This window comes from Hemitrygon akajei, chromosome 15, assembly GCF_048418815.1.
Source record: "Hemitrygon akajei chromosome 15, sHemAka1.3, whole genome shotgun sequence".
Taxonomy (NCBI): Eukaryota; Metazoa; Chordata; class Chondrichthyes; order Myliobatiformes; family Dasyatidae; genus Hemitrygon; species Hemitrygon akajei.
This window is the reverse complement of record NC_133138.1, coordinates 50,403,997-50,424,453: the sequence shown is the minus strand read 5'-3', so window position 1 is coordinate 50,424,453 and position 20,457 is coordinate 50,403,997. Positions and strand designations below refer to the sequence as shown.

The window sequence follows — 20,457 nt, the reverse complement described above, 5'->3', positions numbered from 1 at the left end:
ACTGACGCTGCTCCTGAGTTATGGAAAAGTCCATGGTCATCTAATCACCGATGCTGTGGGGGTTTTATTGGATATGGAGATGTGTTGCAGCTGTGAGCTTCCATGTGTGGTTTCTGTTTGAACTGATACTCACAGGCCGGAGTCTATCCATCATGCTCCAGAACTACCTAACATCAATCCTGAACGTGCAAAAAGGTGTAAAGCATCTAGATGGGATTTTATATCTCTTATTTGCCAATAGCTGAAATTTATTTTCATGAATATTCTCGGGAGTGTCATTAGTGCAGAAAAAAATTCAGTTAAAGGGCAATTACAACACAGGAACAATAAAGCCTGCAATTTACCAAATAGAACCCTATTAAAATTAATTAATTCAAGGGTTGATTCACCAGGTCCTTCAATAATTACACGAAACCTAGAGAAATTATTAAAAATTATTTGGTGCATACCATAATCTCACTAGATACAGAATTTTGTGAGACGTTCCTTGCAAAATGCAACACTCCAGTAATGAAAAGATTGAATTCAATTTCAGTGCATGTGCAATATGCATGGTATCAAATCAACCCTTCATTAAACACCTTGTCAGATTTTTCTTTCTATTGAAATGACTGTGGAGGAAAGTGAGGCTGGGTTGGAAAGAGAAATGGAGTCTGTAATTTAATGTCAGGTGCAATTGTTCAATAAATATTGGATCCAGTGACACCTCTGTATGTTTTTGACTCATTGAATTTATAAGTCCAATTTCCCTCAAGATTTGCTTTTGTATTTGGTAAATAATGGAGATCCAATTCAAATCTGGTGAAATCAATCTATGTACTAATAGATACACAGACTATGTATATTGTATGTCTACTGAGTTCAGTTGGAAGAGGAATATTACACACAGGCATTCATTTCCAAGCATCTTATATTTTTTGTGGCATTAGAATGTAGTTACATGTGGATGATGGGCAAATCTATAGAATTGAATGTCATGGCAGTAAAGACGGAATATGTTATCTGTGCAAAACATTATCATAAATCTTGAACAGTTTGTTCAGGTGCCATATCAAAGTAAAAACCTGGTAAGTTCCAGACCTAAACAAAAATAAATAACAATGAATATCTCTTACATCCCAAATGATAAAGTTACTTAAAGAATAGGACAAGAATTATTCCGACTGTTTCACTGGAGACTAGATAATTTATTCATTCTGTTAAAATAAAGATATCAAGAACAGGTAAGCGTATACACAAGCAAAGACTAATGAAATTAAATCCATGATCACCATTATTAAAGATAATCCAAACCACATTTTCCCCAAATATTAGCATTAGCAAAATCAGATTCATATTAATGACAATATTTTGCTTAGTGAAAAGAAAATGTACACCTCCCCTTCTGCACAAAATAATATTATTTCAGTTATCCAGCCTAGACTTTGCAAGTTCAAATAGCGACTTTGCATACATAAAAGCAAAGGAGAGAGCATATAATTGAACAAAAATTAATGGGAAGTTAGAGGATTAGGGAGCTTTTAAAAACGAACAGAAGGCAACTAAAAAAAGTCATTAAGAAGGTAAAGATAGAATACAAAAGTAAATTGGCCAATAATATTAAAGAGGATATCAATATTTTGTTCAGATACACAAAGTGTAAAAGAGAGGTGAGAGTGGATATCAGACCACTGAAAAATGGAGTGGAAAAGGTAGTAACGGGGGGGGGGGGGGGAATGAAATGGGAGATGAACTGAATAAATATTTTGCATCAGTCCTCACTGTGGAAGACACCAGCAGTATGCTGGAAGTTCCAGGTGTCAGGGGGCATGAGTGTGTGAATTGACCATGACTAGAGAGAAGATTCTTGGGAAACTGAAAGGTCTGAATGCAGATAGGTCACTTGGACTCTGCAGATAGTGTCCATCCCAGAGTTCTGAAAGAGGTAGCTGAAGAGATGGTGGATACATTAGTAATGATCTTTCAAGAATCATAAAATTCTGGAATGGCTCTGGAAGACTGAAAATTGCAAATGTCACTCCACTCTTCAAGAAGGGAAAGTGACACAAGAAAGGAAACTACAGGCCAGTTAGTCTGACCTCGGTAGTTGGGAAGAGTTTGGAGTTGATTATGAAGGATGAGGTCTCAGGGAACTCAGAGGCACATGATAAAATAGGCCACTATCAGCATGGTTTCCTCAAGGGAAAATCTTGCCTGACAAATCTGTTGGAATTCTTCCAAGAAATAACAAGCAGGATAGACAAAGGAGAATTGGTTGATGTTGCATACTTGGATTTGCTGAAGGCATTTGACAAGGTGCCACACATGAGGCTGCTTAACAAGCTACAGGCCCATCGTATTACAGGAAAGTTTCCAGTATGGATAAAGTAGCAACTGTTTGGCCGGAGTCAAAAGATGGGAATAAAGGGACCTTTTCTGGCTGCTGCCAGAGACTAGTGATGTGCCACAGGGGTCTGTGTTGGGACCAATTATTTTTACATTATATGTCAATAATTTGGATGATGGAATTAACGGCTTTGTTGAAATGTTTGCAGACGATATGAGGATAGGTGGAGGGGCAGGTAGTAGAAGTCTACAGAAGGACATAGACAGATTAGAAGAATGGACAAATAAATGGCAAATGGAATACAGTTTCGAGAAGTGTATGGTCATGCACTTCGGTAAAAGAAATGAAAAGGTTGACTCTTGAGAGGAAATACAAAAAAAACTGAGGTGCAAATGGACTTTGGAGCCCTTCTGCGGGATTCCCTAAAGGTTAATGTGCGGGTTGAGTCTGTCATGAGGAAAGCCAGTGCAATGTTAGCATCCATTTCAAGAGGACTAGAATATAAAAGCAAGGATGTAATGCTGAAACTTTATAAAGCACTGGAGAGGCCTCATTTGGAGTATTGTGAGCAGTTTTGGGCCCCTTATCTTAGAAAGGAAACTGGAGAGGGTTTAACGGAGATGCACAAAAATGATTCTGGGATTGAATGCCTTGTCATATGAAGAGCGTGTGATGGCTTTATTCACTAGATTTGAGAAGAATGATGGGTGATCTCATTGAAACCTATCAAATGGTGAAAGGCTTTGATAGAGTGGATGTGGAGAGGATGTTTCCTAAGGTGGGAGAGTCTAAGACCAGAGGCCATAGCCTCAGAATAGAAGGGTGTCCTTTTCAAACAGAGATAGGAAGGAATTTCTTTAGCCAGAGAATGGTGAATCTGTGGAATTCTTTGCCATAGGCAGCTGTGAAAGCCAAGTCTTTAAGTATATTTAAGGCAGAAGTTGATAGGTTCTTGATTGGTCAGGGCATGAAGGGATACAGGGAGAAGGCAGGAGATTGGAACTGAGAGAAACATTGTATCAGCCATGATGAAATGGCAGAGCCGACCTGATAGGCCAAGTGGTCTAATTCTGCTCCTATACCTTATGCTCTTATAACTTACAGTCCCAGAAGTCTATTCATATAAATGCCTATTCAAGAACAATGATTCTCTGATAAATCAATGGGCTTATTTCTGACATTAATTGTTTTCTTCAAAACCTAATTAATGTTGTACTCTGCATCATGTCTGTGCCTCAGTGTAATTTAGGGGTGAAATTAAGCTTAATTGTAGATAAACACAGCTCAGAAAGTAATGCAGCCATTGTGCATTGTGTCTTATTTTATTTTCCATTATCTTTACAATTCGGTGTGCTCAGGTAGAGGCTGCCAATTTGTTATTAGCTTTTTGTTTCCCACAATGGCGTACTAGGCTCAATTCATGTCTTTGAAAACAAATACTCTGATTTTACACCTTGAAGGATGATCAGCAAGGGAGAGATCGACATATTTCACAAACTTTGGCATATAAACTTCAGTCATTTGGTCACAGATACTGTCTAAAGGTTACTAATGCAATTTTTCACTTGGACTATCCTATTACTTCCTGCTAACATATTGGAGTAATACAAAGGAGTTGATTCCACAGTAAGACTAGTAAGTTATCTCTTCTTACAAATGAAATGCTCCTAGAGTTCTGACACTTATGGATTTCAGTAAAATCAAATATTCAGCCATACGCTTTCAATGAAAGTACTTTAGATATTTAGTCATTGCTCCTTCTGAATGAGCAATTTATTTTCTTTACATTTTCTGAAGTTTTTCTACTTGCAAGCCAGTAACTGACATTAGTGGAAAGAAACTGCTGGCTTTAAATGTATGATGGAGTAGAAAGCAATTGCAGCCTATTCAAAACCTCATTTCCAATAAGCTTCAGAATATACTTAACCTATCCATCTAAGATGTTACTCAACAATTGTAACTTACATTACTGCATAAAAGTTTAGTGGCACAACTTTATCCCCAGTTTAGAACCAGATGATTAAATTTGAAATAGATGACTGAGAGTTTTATGGATAGCTCTGGTAGCGTAGCGGTCAGTGTGAACCTATTAAAGCTTGTGCCATCGGAGTTAGTAGTTCAATTCCAGCATCATCTGTAAGGAGTCTCTGTACTCCTCCCCATGGAATGTGTGGGTTTTCTCTGGTTGTTTCTGTTTTCTCCCACAGTCTAAGGTTGTACTGGGTAGTTTAATTAGTCATTGTAAATTAACCTGAACCCAATCACAGGATAGTTGAGGTTGTTGGGGGTTCCTGGGGCAGTGTGATTCCAAGGGCTGGAAGGCCTACTCTGCACTGTATCGTTAAATAAATAAATATCTAGAATGGTTTTACAGTATATACTGCCAAGTGGTACACCTACCTATTTTCGAATGTAACTCTTTAACACCATTAATAAATTTAACAAGAGACTGGTCAGAGATTTTCATTGTTGCACTGGTTACTAATTGCATTCATTTGCTCTGAGTTGCCTACCAGCAACTGTCCCCAAAAAATCAACACTTTTATTATATTCAAAGAACCAAATATAATTACAAATTGATGTTAGTCAAACTGCCTCGTCTGCCAAGGTTGAAGACTTCGATTTGGTTAAGTTTGCCTCAGCAAAATATCAGCTGAATAATTCAGTTCACACCTAAATACACAGCGGTATTAGACTTAGTATCAGAGAAAATTGGAGGCTATTTGTGACGGTACCTCAGCAGGAGTACATTTGTGCTGGGTAATCATGCTATTATAGGTTTAAAATTATTTTTATTCTAGGAATCTTTCTTAAATTACTGGTATTTCTCAAAAAAACCACATAGCTTCCATTACCTGAGAGTGCAGTTTTGCTATCACAGAGTGCAGACTTTACATTATTGCACAACTAATGTAAATAGAAGGCTGTATATGATGAAGGGAAGGACAAGAAAGAGGAAAAAAGACCACCAATAATTGTAGTTTGATCACAAATCACTGAACATAAATGCTCCCAGCTTTTGCTTTTAAGTTGTGGCAAAAGAATAACAATGGAAGAATCAAGCACATACCATTTTTTCAATCAAATTTACTGAATTTTAATATATCGTTTTGATTTTGCCTTGTGAATTTCATACAATATGTTCTTTCTGCCTATTGAAAGGCTGTATTCCTTTAGTTACCAGCAGCACTTATGGTGAACCACTTGGACATAATAAATATTGTTATTGATTTAAAATAATATAAATTTGAACATTTGCACCAGCCTGTCTCAGACAATATCTTGCAAGGGCATTGTAATGCAATCCGGTGTGACAGTATGAAAAGGAGAGTCACCCGCACGCTTTTTTTTTGGAAGAGAATTTGTTACTGACAGCACATCTCACTTCCAACAGCAGCTTCTTTTTGCCTCAGCACCTTTTGGCCAAGGGTAATGGTAAGCTGGAGAAAAAAAAATACCTCTAACCACACATTAATCATGCAATGGTCTGCATGAAATGTCTGGGAAGCCCTGTGAGAAAAGAAAACAGTGGATATTGTCCGACGGTTCCCTGAGCAGACTGTCAAAGTCATTTGGCAGAATGCCTCATCACCAGAACTTTCAAACAGCATCAAGGCCTTTCTTGGCTGGTGGTGTGAAGGCCCCTAAGCTGTCAGATCCTTCATGCACAGCTGGAATCTCGATGCCACTGCACTCTATCCTCAAGGCAACTGTATCGCAAATTAGTCCATCATCCATCTCCTTCTAGAGAGCACACATGCCAAATACTGTAGGTCTGCAAAGAAATATGCAGTGGTCTTGGTCAAGGTTCCTCTTAGGCAGCAACAGCCATGGAACAATGGATTCTGCTCATATTCAGACTGTTGCTGGAAGATGACCTGCTTTAACTTCTCCAAATTTTACTGCTCTTCCGGTGGAAAGACTTATCTGCAACCGAATGCTGTAAACTGGCATACTCCAATGTGCAGGACTATGCGTCAGAGAGGCACTGAAACATGATGCAGCTGCCAGTAAAGTTTCTTGGAGAAAGGACACAGCTTGGGGTCCTTGTGCTCCCGGACACAGAATCTGGGCCCTGAACCACTGATGAGTATTTCAGAATGAAGAATTTGTTTATTGTTGGCATAATGTAAAATTTGAAAACAAATGTCATGTTGTGCTAAGAACGGTAAATGGTGACAAATGAATGTTCAATTTGTATAATTGCATCTTTATGAATAAAATATATTTGGGCCAAGAAAATATTATATTAAAAAAACATAGATGTAGCGCTTCCATAGCATGCACTGGTAATAGCCTACACTGCCCTCTAAAGGATGGTACAGTGGTTTGGGCATTCAGATCTTTTATCTCAAGAACTATATGTTACAACATATCTATGTTTCATATCATTTGAGGTTACCATAAAGTTTTGTTGAGTAGAATTGCATAGCGATACTACTTCTAAATTTGAGAATGATAAATCAATCAAAAAGTAATTTCACAAAATGGCTATTTGCCATAATACTTGTTTCCTCTCTAACAAAATGCTTTATGTCATGCCATGACCTGCCAGGAGAAAAAAAAATCAGGAAAGGTCTAATATGCACACTTTACCATAATATCAAAACACGGATCTTGGCTCTGATCACTGATTTGAAGCCAAAGTTATTATAAATAACAGATGTGTGCTTAATCAGTGCGGAAATTAAAAATCACTGTTAATTTTAGTTCTGTAAAACTTCAGTTTAATATTTCAAAGAAACAAACTTTGGAAAAAAATTGTGTTACTCTTTTTGAAACTGAATGCCGATAAATGGAACTTTCAAGTTTATATTTCCTTATGGTTTGATCCAGTTCTCTGTGAACCATGTGACCATGTGTGAAGTAGAAGTAAGATCTGGTGTGGTTAAAATGATTTAGAGGAGTTATCACCTTGGATTTCTATATAGCCTAATATAGTTTCCTTTTACTAACCCTAGGGATGTTGAACAGGACAGTTCAGTAATCTCCTTTAACAAAGGCAACATGGATTTGTAGTTATGAACAAGATTAATTTATATTTATCACACTAATTATATTTATTTAGTACTGCTGCAAACAATAAGTCAAACACATAGCTATTTAAGCATTTTAACTCTGCCTATAATAATCCCTATTTCTGAGTTTCAAAGCAGTACACTAAAGGGAAACAGACTCATTGTTCATCACATTTGTTCTTCAGTGAAGGTGATTTATTACCTTTGGCCAAACATACACTTCACTGAAATTTTATGTTTTTCTAGGAGTCCTCTAAAAAACAACTGAAAGTGAAATCACCTGCAAGTTGAATAGATGTTTCAAAATGCAAAGGTAGAACACATCAGAATTTACTAGCTAAAAGATGTTATTCCGATAGAAGCAAAGGTTAGATCTGATAGGCCCTCAGGGATTGCTGAGTTTGATTGATCAATGTAAATGAATTGTTACCAACAATCCACCAAACAGAAAGAGAAATGGAAAGAAAGCCAAAGAACTGCAACATAAATATTTTTGGTCAGGTTTCTATAGCGACAGAACCCCAAGGCTCATTAGTTTAATAATTAACGTCAAGTTGTGAGAAGGTGGTGAATGTAACGGCAACCTGATCTTCCCCCAATGAGTTGCAATGAAAATCAGATTTATTGGTCAAGTGGAAGTCCATCCTATGTGCTTCCATTTTACGACAGAACAGGCAGAAATCGCAAAGCCATCTGGTAATATAATGAAGTAGCTAGCAATAGGTGCAGATGTTAAGGTTTTATCTGTTATAGGTGATAAGTGTTTTGTCTGTTCAACTGCCTCTGCTTAGAACAAGGGTAAAATCTTGCCTTTAGTTGGAAAAGCTCTACTCCAGAAGAACATGCAACCAGATCCCAGACAGAAGTAAGGTCGGCCCCTATAATTTGATGAGTGTTGATCTCCACCGTGCAAGCTATTTTTCCGTCATGTTTTAATATATTCAAACCGGTATTTAAGCAAAACTAAGCATCGCAAGGTAAGAACCGTGTTGCTGGATTATAAATCCCCATGAGAGTGACCATAATTTCACTGGCAGACAGCACAAAGAATTGCTGTTGAAAGAACATCCAATGTCATGACTCCTCCAAGCCTAACCTCTCACAGGACCAGAAGAATTTTTGCAAAAACTCAATGAATCTCAGGCTTGAACAATTCGTCATGGAGTATTGAGGAATCATTTGGGTGTGGCACTACACTAATCGAACAACAGTTCACACATATCCTCTCTCTACACATTGCTCTTTCACATAACGCTCATAAATGCTAATACACAAACACTAGGTTCTCTCAAAGGAACTGAAGCAACTTTCTACTTGGATGAAACGTCTTGAGCAATTCCATCTCAGCAATGTGGTCACACTCAAACTTAAAACAAGTCACAAGTAATAGAAGGGAAGATGAATGAAAAATAGTTAGATTTACAACCAGGAAAGAGGGATGAATGAGGCTGTAGTCATTGAGGGAAAGAATCCCTCAGTGTTGATTATAGGCATGAAGGATTGTCACAGTAGTGCAGCATTTAGTGCAACACTATTACACCACGGGGCATTGGAGTTCAGAGCTCAATTTTAATAATCTCTGTAAGGAGTCTGTAGATCTTTCACATGAATCCATGGTTTCCTCTCACTCCAAATCTGTACCAGCTAGTAGGTTAATTGGTCATTTTAAATCGTCCTGTGATTAGGCTAAGGTTAAAATAGGTGAGTTGCTAGGCAGTGCAACTTAATGGGTCAGAAGGGCCTGTTCCGTGCTGTATCGGTAATAAAAAATAAATAAATTGAATGGGGATATGGAGGAATATATGCTTCCACTATGCCACAGAGAACTGTTTTGGTGTTTTCCTGAAAGATGTACATTGGAGGTAATTACAATGACAGGGGGAGAAATTATCAGCTTGTAAATGAGGGTCATAATTTTAAATTTGACGTGATGGTGAATTATGCACAATGCAGCCCAATGAACACTGGGGTGATGAGTGAGGTTAGGCTCGGCTCTGGACAGACGTACTGTTACTCTGAATAAACTTCAGCTTACAGAGGGTAAAACAAGTGAGCCTGGCCAGAAGAGCATCACTGGGGTTGAATCTACAAGTAAAGAAAGAAAGAATGCAGGTTTCAACAGCAAACGAGCCGAAGAGGAACTGGAATATCATAGAAATGGAGGAATCTTGAACAAGTGGAATAGCTACAAAATAATGAACTGACTATAGTTAGTATCCCACATCCTGGCTATAGTTCAGAGGCCTGTACATAAATCCCATCAGGGTCTTTTTATCCTTGCAGTTTCTAAACTCTACACAAAAGGATTCTACATCTTCTGATCCTATGTCTCTTCTTTCTAAGGATTTGATTACATTTTATACCTAAAAGCCTCCCCACCCCCTCTGCCCACTTTTCTGTTCTTTTAGAACAATGTGCATTCTTTGATGTTAACCTTCCAATTTTGATCCTCTTTCAAATATGATTCAGTGATACTCACTCATGCTTGCACTACAAAATCATCTATTTTATTTTCTGCATGCATTCAGGTATAACACCTGCAGTCCTGTATTCATCATCATTCTTTTCAATTTGTTTATCCATGCTGCCTGAAGTTAATTTTTTTTATCACTTTCTAATCTCTCTATCTTGTTCTTTATTCTTGAGACTTCAATGCCCTCCCCTTCCCTTTTGCTTTATCCACACTTTTCCAAGCGATTGAATCCGTCCCCGGCAATTTAGTTAAAGCCCTATCCACAGCCCTAGTTACGCAAAGTACTGGAGAGTTTAACATCGGTAGCTGAGCGAAGGGTGCTGAGTAGGCTACGGTCAATTATGGATAACTCTGAACATCCTCTACATAGCACCATCCAGAGACAGAGAAGCAGTTTCAGCGACAGGTTACTATCGATGCAATGCTCCTCAGACAGTATGAAGAGGTCAATACTCCCCAATGCCATTAGGCTTTACAATTCTACCGCCAGGACTTAAGAACTTTTTAAAAGCTATTATTAATGCTTTTTGAGATAGTGATTTAGATGCATATCATATTTTTTACTGAGTTAAGTATTGTATGTAATTAGTTTTGCTACAACAAGTGTATGGGACATTGGAAAAAAGTTGAATTTCCCCATGGGGATGAATAAAGTATCTATCTATCTATCTATGAGATTTCCCAGGACCATAATCCTGGCATGGTTGAAGTGGAGTCCACCAATCAGAAGAGCTTCCTCCTTCCCTAATCGTGGTGTCTATATCCCATAAATTCAAACCCATTTCTCCCACACCATTCCTGAACCACACATTTAGCTGTTTGACCTTCTTAATCCCATGCCAATTTGCATGTGGCTCAGGTAGCAATCCAGAGATCATTACCTTTTCGTCTCTGTGTTTTAATTTAGCTGCTCAAATTCCCTCAGCAGAACCTCTTTACTTGTTGTTCCTACATCACTGGGACCCACGTGCACCATGACAACAGGATCTTTACGCTCCCACTCCAATTTCCTCTGAGTAGTCTGGTCAGTATGAGACATTGTCACTGTTTTTCTTTGCATGGGGGGGGGGGGGGTGATTGGGGTTAAAAGTTTAATGTTCTAGCTGCCATTTTCTAGGCGGCTGATTTGTTAGTGTTTGTGCGAAGGAGGGGTTGTAGAGTTTGGTTTCTTTTTGTGCGATGTGGGGGCATGTCTTTTTCTTCAATGACTGCCATTGTTTTTCTGTATGTTATGGCTACCTGGAGAAAACAGATCTCAGAGTGGTATTCTGCTTACATACTTTGATAACAAAATTAACATTTGAACCTTTGAACGTTGTTCTGAAATGGAGAACAATCACTCTGGTTTTACTAATTAAAGAAGTTGTGGTTCATCAAAGGCTGGATGTCAGACATGTGCTTCTCAATGAATGTCAAGCAAAAAAAAATGTTAATCATGCCTTTCACTCCAATGATCTTGTTAGATAGTCCCCTAATACATCTTGTGGAGCAGTTGAGAAGCCAAGCCTATTCCTACTTCCCCCTTGTGTTTTTATAGCACTAAGACAGTGAAGGATCAATGAGGTAGAGTTGTGCATTGGCAGAAGAGCTGCAGACTCCAGTGTCATGTATCCAGATGCTATTGATGAGAGGCAACATGCAGAAGTGGAAAGAGATGAGCTAAGAATAACTGCACAGGGATCTCCCAACTTAAAGGTGCTGGAAAGCAAAGAGACATTACTGCAGTGGATCCTCCAGTGCTTTTGGAGGGTTGGAGTTGGACCATGGAAGAGCACACAGCTAAACATATTCCAAATAATAGTGTTATTGAACATGGGAACGGTGCACAGACATCAAAAAGGATGTAAACTAATAAAGAAGCACAGAATCATACAATATATAACAGAGTTTCATTGTATCTATGTATAATGACGATAAAGACCATTCATTCATTCAAGATAGTGACTTTCCTCATTCTTCCAACATCACTGGTACCCACATAGGTCATGATAGCAAAGTTGGACTTGAGCAGTGAAAATGTGTTTAAAGAGCTTGAACATTCAAATCAACATTATGTACATTTAGAGGAAAATATATACAAGGAAGAAAAACTAAGCTCTAAGAACTGAGAGAATAAAAGCCCGTAGTGGGAGGGGCATCTGCAGCGCTAAGAAAAGGTGCATAAATGGCTTCAGAAGCAATACAATTCTTCAGTATTTGGATAGTCCTATTAAAATTTGAACAGAAACCCTGAACATCTTTACTCTTCATCAACAAAATTGTCAGATGATTTATTAAAGAATGCAGAAAAATCGATAGCCTATTCAAAATCATATGCATCATCACAAAAATGAAGACACTGTAAAACAGTTATTCCTTCAGCATTCGCCTTCCCTGTGTCTCTTAGAATTTATTGAGGCTCTCATTCCTAGTTATTCAACGCTGCTCTGTGTAAAATGCCATTGACTGCAAAAAGCATTTACCACAAAAATGATAACAATTGTATTTACATTCTGGAGAATATAATCAGGAAAGTATTTTCTGCTTTATACATTAGGAATGTTGACAAAACAATAGGATGTATAGACACTCACCAGCCTGCACACTGACTGTAGTTTTTGAGACATCCTTCCCTAATGAATTCTCAGCCTCACATGCATATTCCCCAGCATCTTCCACCTTCAGCTTACTTATCTGAAGCCTTGAGTTTTTTCTGCAGAAAACAAAGAAGAATTTGATATTGGTTTTGGGAATGGTTCAGTGATGGGGTGAGTAGACTGAGCAACTGACAGTTGAATTCTCATAGACACCAAGCCAAGATATAAAAAAGTAATAATTTTATTTAACATTTTGAGTATTTTTCAAAAATAAAATAAGGTACTAATAGGGATAGCATAGAACCTGAAATATTTCCAACAAAATTTTTTAAGAATAATTCACCTCTGGAAGGTAGGTGGATCATAGTGGAGCTGATTTTCCCTTAGTAATCACAAATGTTCACAAATAACGCCAGTAACATGGAATTATACACTCCAAGCCTGCTTAATCACTCTTGGTAGGTTTATTTGTGGTCAGCATCAAATGTTATTCTTCTGATACAACAGGTAAATCCAGGGAATCCTTTTCAAGGGGTTCCCTTTAACTCACATGAGCAGATAGAATTTAATGCAGACAAGTGCGAGGATTTACATTTCAGTAGAACCAACCTGAGTAGGTCTTATGCAGTGAACGGTAGGGCACTGAGGAGTGTGGTAGAACAAAGGGATCTAGGAATACGGGTACATAATTCTTTGAAAGTGGTGTCACAGTTAGGTAAGGTCATAAAGAAATCTTCTCACATATTGGCCTTCATAAATCAAAGCATTAAGTACAGAGATGAGATGTTATGTTGAAGTTGTATAAGACGTTGGTGAGGCCTAATTTGGGGTATTGTGTGCAGTTTTGGTCACCTGCCTACAGGAAATATGTAAACAAGGTTGAAAAAGTGCAGAAAAAATTTAGAAGAATGTTGCTGGGTCTGGAGGACCTGAGTTATAAGGAAAGATTGAATAGGTGAGGACTGCATTCTTTAGAATGTAGAAGAGTGAGAGGAGAGTTTATAGAGCTATACAAAATTGTGAGGGGCATAGATAGATAAGGTAAACACAAGCAGGCTTTTTCCACAGTGTTTGGATGGGAATACAACCATGGGTCATGAGTTAAGGGTGAAAGGTGGGGAACATGAGGGGAAACCTCTTCACTCAGAGGGTCATGAGAGTGTGGGATGAGCACCAGCACAAGTGGTCCATGTGAGCTTGATTTCAACATTTAAGAGGAGTTTGGATAGGTAGATGGATAGTGGGGGTTTGGTGCAGGTCGATGGGAGTAGGCAGTTTAAATGGTTTTAGGCATGGAATAGATGGGCTGAACAGCCTGTTTCTGTGCTGTTCTTCTCAATGCTCTATGACATGGCCACACAAGCTGACTTCACTGGCTCCAACAAACTTCAGTTGATATGAGTGCTTGCCCGTCCCAATCCCACATTTTACAAGCATTCAAATTCTACTGAACATCAGGGTTGGGACAGCCTGACACTATCTACTCTCAGATGCTACTGCACATGTCCTGTTGCTTAATAAACATCAAATAATCAGAGGATACCATGACAACTCCAATTAAGTCATTTTCAGTAAACTTTCAATCTTTGTGAAAGTTGGACTGGATGACACCCAAAATCCAATATCTAGGCATAGGGAAGGAGATAGCAAATCTATTAGCATGCCAGATATTTCATTACTTCCGGCTTTAATGGTAAGTTTTAATAGCAACCAGGAGAAAAGCCAGCTGGTTGTTCACTCAGGCTGCATAGCATTAGATCAGCCTGTTTTGTTTACAGCGTAAAATTCTAACTGTAATCAACTGAAATTGCATTTGCGATACTGATTGCTTGTGCAATCCTCCTTCAAGTGTTTATGTTACATGAAGGGCTCTGGTTAACTGCATTCAACTTTAGGAGAAACTCTTCCAACATCATCTACTTATGCAACTGAATTTGATCTTGCTTTCAGAGGCAAAACAATGATCAAAAACAGTGACATAAAGCAGAGGTGAATTACATTCATCTGGTGTAGGGACTCTCACCATTACTTAAATGGGATTTGCCTCACACTGTCTAGCCAGTCATGTTGCAACCTAATCACAAACACAACTGTATCTCCCCAATTGATTGCAAATACTGTACACCCTCAGTCTCTGCAGAAAATGGCCTGACAATGGTGTGACCAATGATTCTAGCAATATACTGTGGACAGCATTCTAACTTGTTGCATCATCTTCATGCGGTGTGGAGGCACAAATGCACAAGACTGGGAAAAAGCTGCAAGAGGATTGTCATCTCAGCTAGCTCCATCATAGGCACTAGCCTTCCCAACATCTTCAAAAGACAATGTCTCGAAAAGCAGCTATCCATCATTAATGATGCCCACCACCCAAGACCTGCCCTCTTCTTATTACTACCATCAAGAATCAGATACAGGAACCTCACTTTTTTTAAATATTGATGAGAGGCATTGATTGAGTAGCTAGTCAGAGGCTTTTTCCCAGGGCTGAAATGGCCAACATGAGAGGGCACAGTTTTAAGGTGCTTAGAAGTAGGTACAGAGGAGATGTCAGGGGTAAGTTTTTTTTTTACACAGAGTGGTGAGTGAGCGGAATGGGCTGTCGGCGACTGTGGTGGTGGTGGATACAATAGGGTCTTTTAGGAGGCTCCTGGATAGGTACATGGAGCTTAGAAAAATAGAAAGCTATGGGTAACCCAAGGTAATTTCTAAAGTAAGATCATGTTTGGCACAACATTGTGGGCTGAAGGGCCTGTAACAAGCTGTAGGTTTTCTATGTTTCCATGTTTCTATATAGTATTTCTGAATTTTGCACTATTTTTAATCTATTAAATATAGGTATACTGTATAAAGTATACCGAATAAGATTTATTTATTTATTAATTATTATTACAATTATTTAACTTTCTTTTCTTCTATATTATGTATTGTATTGAACTGCTGCTACTAAGTTAACAAATTTCACCTCACATGCCGGTGATAATTAACTCGATTCTGATTCTGAAGACACTCAACATTTGAGGAACAGCTTCCTTTCCTCTGCTCTCACATTTTTGAATGGGCCGTGAACCCATAAACACAACCTCACTATTTCTGCTCAGTTTTTGCACATTTCTTATGACAATTTTTAGCATATTTTATGCATTGCATTGTACATTTGTCACAAAACAAAAAAAAGATTATGACATATGTCAGTGATAATAAACCTGATTCTGATCCCCTCTCTGACACATAATTGATGTGGTGAAACCAGGCAAGAACCAGTCTTCAACCCACAAACCACAATTCAATGCGCAATAAAACTCTAGTTCTGGGCCCTTGAAAGTGATATTCATTTGCATCACACACAGTCAGGTTCAAATGATTTTTTTTAGGTCATTACACTTTGGTAAGTGTCATACGTAAGACCGTAGAAGTGAAATCATGCATTTATAGCCTTCAACATGACGAAGATATAAACAATCTTCAAAGTCAGCAGAGCTTCAGAAGTTGGAGATTTGGAACTGCTCCTGTTTAATCAATTGGATTTGAAGTGAGCATCAAGTCATTTCCACATTTCCCCATGCAATATGAGTCTTGGATAGGCCAACACCTGTGTGATAGTAATCCTTACAGTAAGGCCACCCAGGTATTACCAATGCATCCTCCATTACAATACCCAGGGCTCTTTAATTTGCATTTATCACTTCTCTCCCAGCCAGTGTCTGGACCTTACTAAACCGACACCTATATTGACAATAGCTAAACCGATCTCACGTGAAAACTGATTTCAACAACCATAGGGTGCAACTCCTGATCGTAGTGTGTGGCAAGCCTCATTGTAAAAAAAGTCTGACTGGATCCTGAGCTCCCCATTGCAAGCTTCAGAAGCACTACACAGCAAAAACTCAGCACAAGTGAACTGTCCTGGACCAAGGGCCGAGTCCAGAGCAGCTTATGGTCAGGGGTTTAAGTGAGACTTGAAAAGCATTGGAAGTTGACACTTTGTGGTGGAAAATGGAACTTGAGGTCTTGAATGTGGAGTTCAAGCAAAAAAGGTCAGAGCCAGTGCTGAGAATGGTGGTGTAGCATGGAGAATCTGTATCCTTGGGAATGGAATGAGGAGTCAAAGAACACAAAGCAAGGAGTGGGGCTTATCTTAATGAGATACCGGGCTAGATTATAGAAACACAGAAAACCTATAACACAAAACAGGCCCTTCGGCCCACAATGCTGTGCTGAACACATACTTACTTTAGAAATTACCTAAGATTTACCCTTAGCTAACTATTTTTCTAAGCTCCATGTACCTATCCAGGAGTCTCCTAAAAGACCCTACCATATCCACCTCCACCACTGTCGCTAGCAACCTATTCCATGCACTCACCACTCTCTGCATAAAAAACTTACCTGACACCTCCTCTGTATCTACTTCCAAGCATCTTAAAACTGTGCCCTCTTGTGTTAGCCATTTCAGCCCTGGGAAAAAGCCTCTGACTATGCACATGATCAATGCCTTTCATAATCTTATACACCTCTATCGGGTCACTTCTCATCCTCCGTCACTCCAAGGAGAAAAGGCCAAGTTCACTCAACCTATTCTCAAAGGGCATATTCCCCAATCCAGGCAACATCCTTGTAAATCTACATCCTTCCTGTAGTGAGGTGATCAGAACTGAGCACAGTACTCTAAGTGGGGACTGACCAGAGTCCTATACAGCTGTAACAATACTTCTCAGCTCTTAAACTCAATCCTACGGTTGATGAAGGCCAATGCACTGTATGCCTGTGTAACCATGGAGTCAATCTATATAGAAGTTTTGAGTGTTCTATGGTCTAGGACCCCAAGATCCCGCTGATCCTCCACACTGCCAAGAGTCTTACCATTAATACTATATTCTGCCATTAGATTTAACCAATCAAAATGAACCACCTCACTCTTATCTTGGTTGAACTCCATCTGCCACTTCTCAGCCCAGTTTTGCATCCTAGCGATGTCCCACTGTAACCTCTGACAGCCCTCCACACTATCCAAGACACCCCCAATCTTTGTGTCATCAGAAAATTTACTAACCCATCCCTCCACTTCCTCAACCAGGTCATTTACAAAAATCACAAAGAGAAGAGGTTCCAGAAAAGATCCCTGAGGCACACCACTGGTCACCGACCTATATGCAGAAATTCACCCATCCACAACCACTCCTTGCCTTCTGTGGGCAATCCAATTCTGGATTTATAAAGCAAGTTCCCCATGGATCCCATGCCTCCTTATTTTCTCAATAAGCCTTGCAAGGTGTACCTTATCAAATGTCTTGCTGAAATCCATATACACTACATCTGCTGCTGTATCTTCATCAACATGTTTAGTCACATCCTCAAAAACTTCAATCAGGCTCATAAGGCACAACCTGCCTTTGACAAAAGCCATGTGACTATTCCTAATCTTATTATGCTTCTCCAAATGTTTATAAATCCTGCCTCTCAAGATCTTTTCCATCTACTTAACAACCACTGAAGTAAGACTCACTGGTCTATAATTTCCTGGGCTACTTCTACTCCCTTTCTTGAATAAGGGAACAACATCTGCAAGCCTCCAATCCTCCAGAGCCTCTCCGATCCCCACTGATGATGAGAAGATCATTGCCAGAGGCTCAGCAATCTCCTCCCTCGCCTTCTGCAGTAGCCTGGGGTACATCTTGTCCGGTCCTGGAGACTTATCCAACTTGCATTCCAAAAGCTCCAGCACATCCTCTTTCTTAACATCTATATGCCCAAGCTTTTCAATCCACTGTAAATCATCCCTACAATCACTAATATCCTTTCTGTAGTGAATACTGAAGCAAAGTATTCAGTAAGTACCTCTGCCATCTCCTCTGGTTCCATACAGACTTTTCCACTGTCACACTTGATTGGTCCTATTCTCTCATGTCATATCCTCTTGCTCGTCACATACTTGTAGAATGCCTTGGGTTTTTTTTTTTAAAATGCTGCATGCCAAGGCCTTCTTATGGCTCCTTCTGGCTCTCCTAATTTCATTCTTAAGCTCCTTCCTGCTGGCCTTATAATTTTCTAGATCTCTATCATTACCTAGTTTTTTGAACCTTTCATAAGCTTCTCTTTTCCTCTTGACTAGATTTTCAACAGCCTTTGTACACCATGGTTCCTGTACCCTACCATACTTTCCGTCTCATTGGAACATACCTACGCAGAACGCCACACAAATATCCACTGAACATTTGCCACATTTCTGCCGTAAATTTCCCTGAGAACATCTGTTCCCAATTTATGCTTCCAAATTCCTGCCTGATAGCCTCATATTTCCCCTTACTCCAATTAAACACTTTCCTAACTTGTCTGTTCCTATCCTCCTCCAATGCTCTGATAAAGGAGATAGAATTGTGATCACTATCTCAAAAATGCTCTCCCACTGAGAGACCTGACACCTGACCAGATTCTTTTCCCAATACCAGATCAAGTACAGCCGCTCCTCTTGTAGGCTTATCTATATATTGTGTTAGGAAACCTTCCTGAACATACCTAACAAACTCCACCCCATCTAAAACCATTGCTCTAGGGAGATACCAATCAATATTTGGGAAATTAAAATCTCCCACCACGACAACCCTGTTATTATTACACTTTTCTAGAATCTGTCTCCCTATCTGCTCCTCAATGTCCCTGTTACTATTGGGTAGTCTATAAAAAACACCCAGTAAAGTTATTGACCCCTTCCTGTTTCTAACTTCTACCCACAGAGACTCAGTAGACAATCTCTCCATGACTTCCTCCTTTTCTGTAGCCGTGACACTATCTCTGATCAGTAGTGCCTTGCTCCCCGCCCCCCCATGCCCTGCTGTCCTTTCTGAAACATCTAAAGCCCGGCACTCTAAGTAACCATTCCTACCCCTGAGCCATCAAAGTCTCTGTAATGGCCACAACATCATAGCTCCAAGTACGGATCCACACTCTAAGCTCATCCGATTTGTTCATATTACTCCTTACATTAAAATAAACACATCTCAAACCATCGGTCTGAGCGTATCCCTTCTCTATCACCTGCCTATCCTCCCTCTCGCACTGTCTCCAAGCTTTCTCTATTTGTGAGCCAGCCGCCCTTTCCTCCGTCTCTTCAGTTCAGTTCCCACCCCCCAACAATTCTAGTTTAAACTCTCCCTGATAGCCTTAGCAAACCTTCCTGCCAGGATATTGGTCCCCCTCGAATTCAAGTGCAACCCATCCTGGTCACAATGATCCAGAGATCTGAATCCCTGACCCTGCTGCAATCCCTCAGCAACGCATTTATCCTCCACCTCCACGTGATCAGAATTATAGCTATGAAAGTGTGGTTGCTTAGGAATACTCTACAACATCTGCACCCAGGACAGCATGGTCTAATTTCTCTGACATCACATAGGGAATGATCTGGCTTAATGCATTTCTGTGCATCAATTCAGATGCTTAATCTCGACTCACAGAGGGAACATTTAACGGAATTTCTGAAGAACACTGAAGTGATCTGAAAGTGTGGAGGTCAAGGCCTGAGGCTCAAAGCCCCTGGGTTGGCACAGCTGGAAGTAAGAGGCCTGATGTCTGCGAGTCCGGGCCAGGGATTGGCGGTTGAAGGCCCAATGTCTGGTAGCCTGAGTCCAAGGTCAAAGATTGGAGGTCAGAAACCCGGACACAACCTGTCCAAGGTATAGAGGCGAAGACGTGTATGTGTGAGAGTGGATGTTCGTTTGAACATTGTGAGAACATTTGGTTATGCTGGTTATTAAAGCAAACGTTGCATTTCACTGTACGCTTCGATGTACATGTGATAAATAAATACATCTAAATCACAAATCACATCAGAGAAATCACACAGTATGTAGAGCTAAAGTGGCTACATTTTCAGGACAGATTTCCTCTATCTACTAGAAGGAAACGACTCAATCATATAATCAGTATACTAAGGGCTGTACTCTATACCAACCATAGTTATTAAAAAGATACTGTGATTTAGTAGTTCCCAGACTTTTTCAATAAGTTTGTGCTATTTGATAGTTCACTCTAAAAGAAGACTACATATGAAGTATGAATTAATAA

General features: G+C 39.4%; 1 protein-coding gene across 2 annotated transcripts in view; it reads right to left on the bottom strand.

Annotated features, from left to right (window-relative positions):
* The window catches only part of LOC140739343 (pro-neuregulin-2, membrane-bound isoform-like), a 686,097-nt gene that overhangs the window by 94,804 nt on the left and 570,836 nt on the right, over positions 1 to 20,457 (bottom strand). For both annotated transcript variants that reach the window (XM_073067557.1, XM_073067558.1), the window contains exon 3: positions 12,391 to 12,509. In XM_073067557.1, the coding sequence (XP_072923658.1) occupies positions 12,391 to 12,509 (119 nt within the window). The remainder of the gene's footprint in view (positions 1 to 12,390; positions 12,510 to 20,457) is intronic.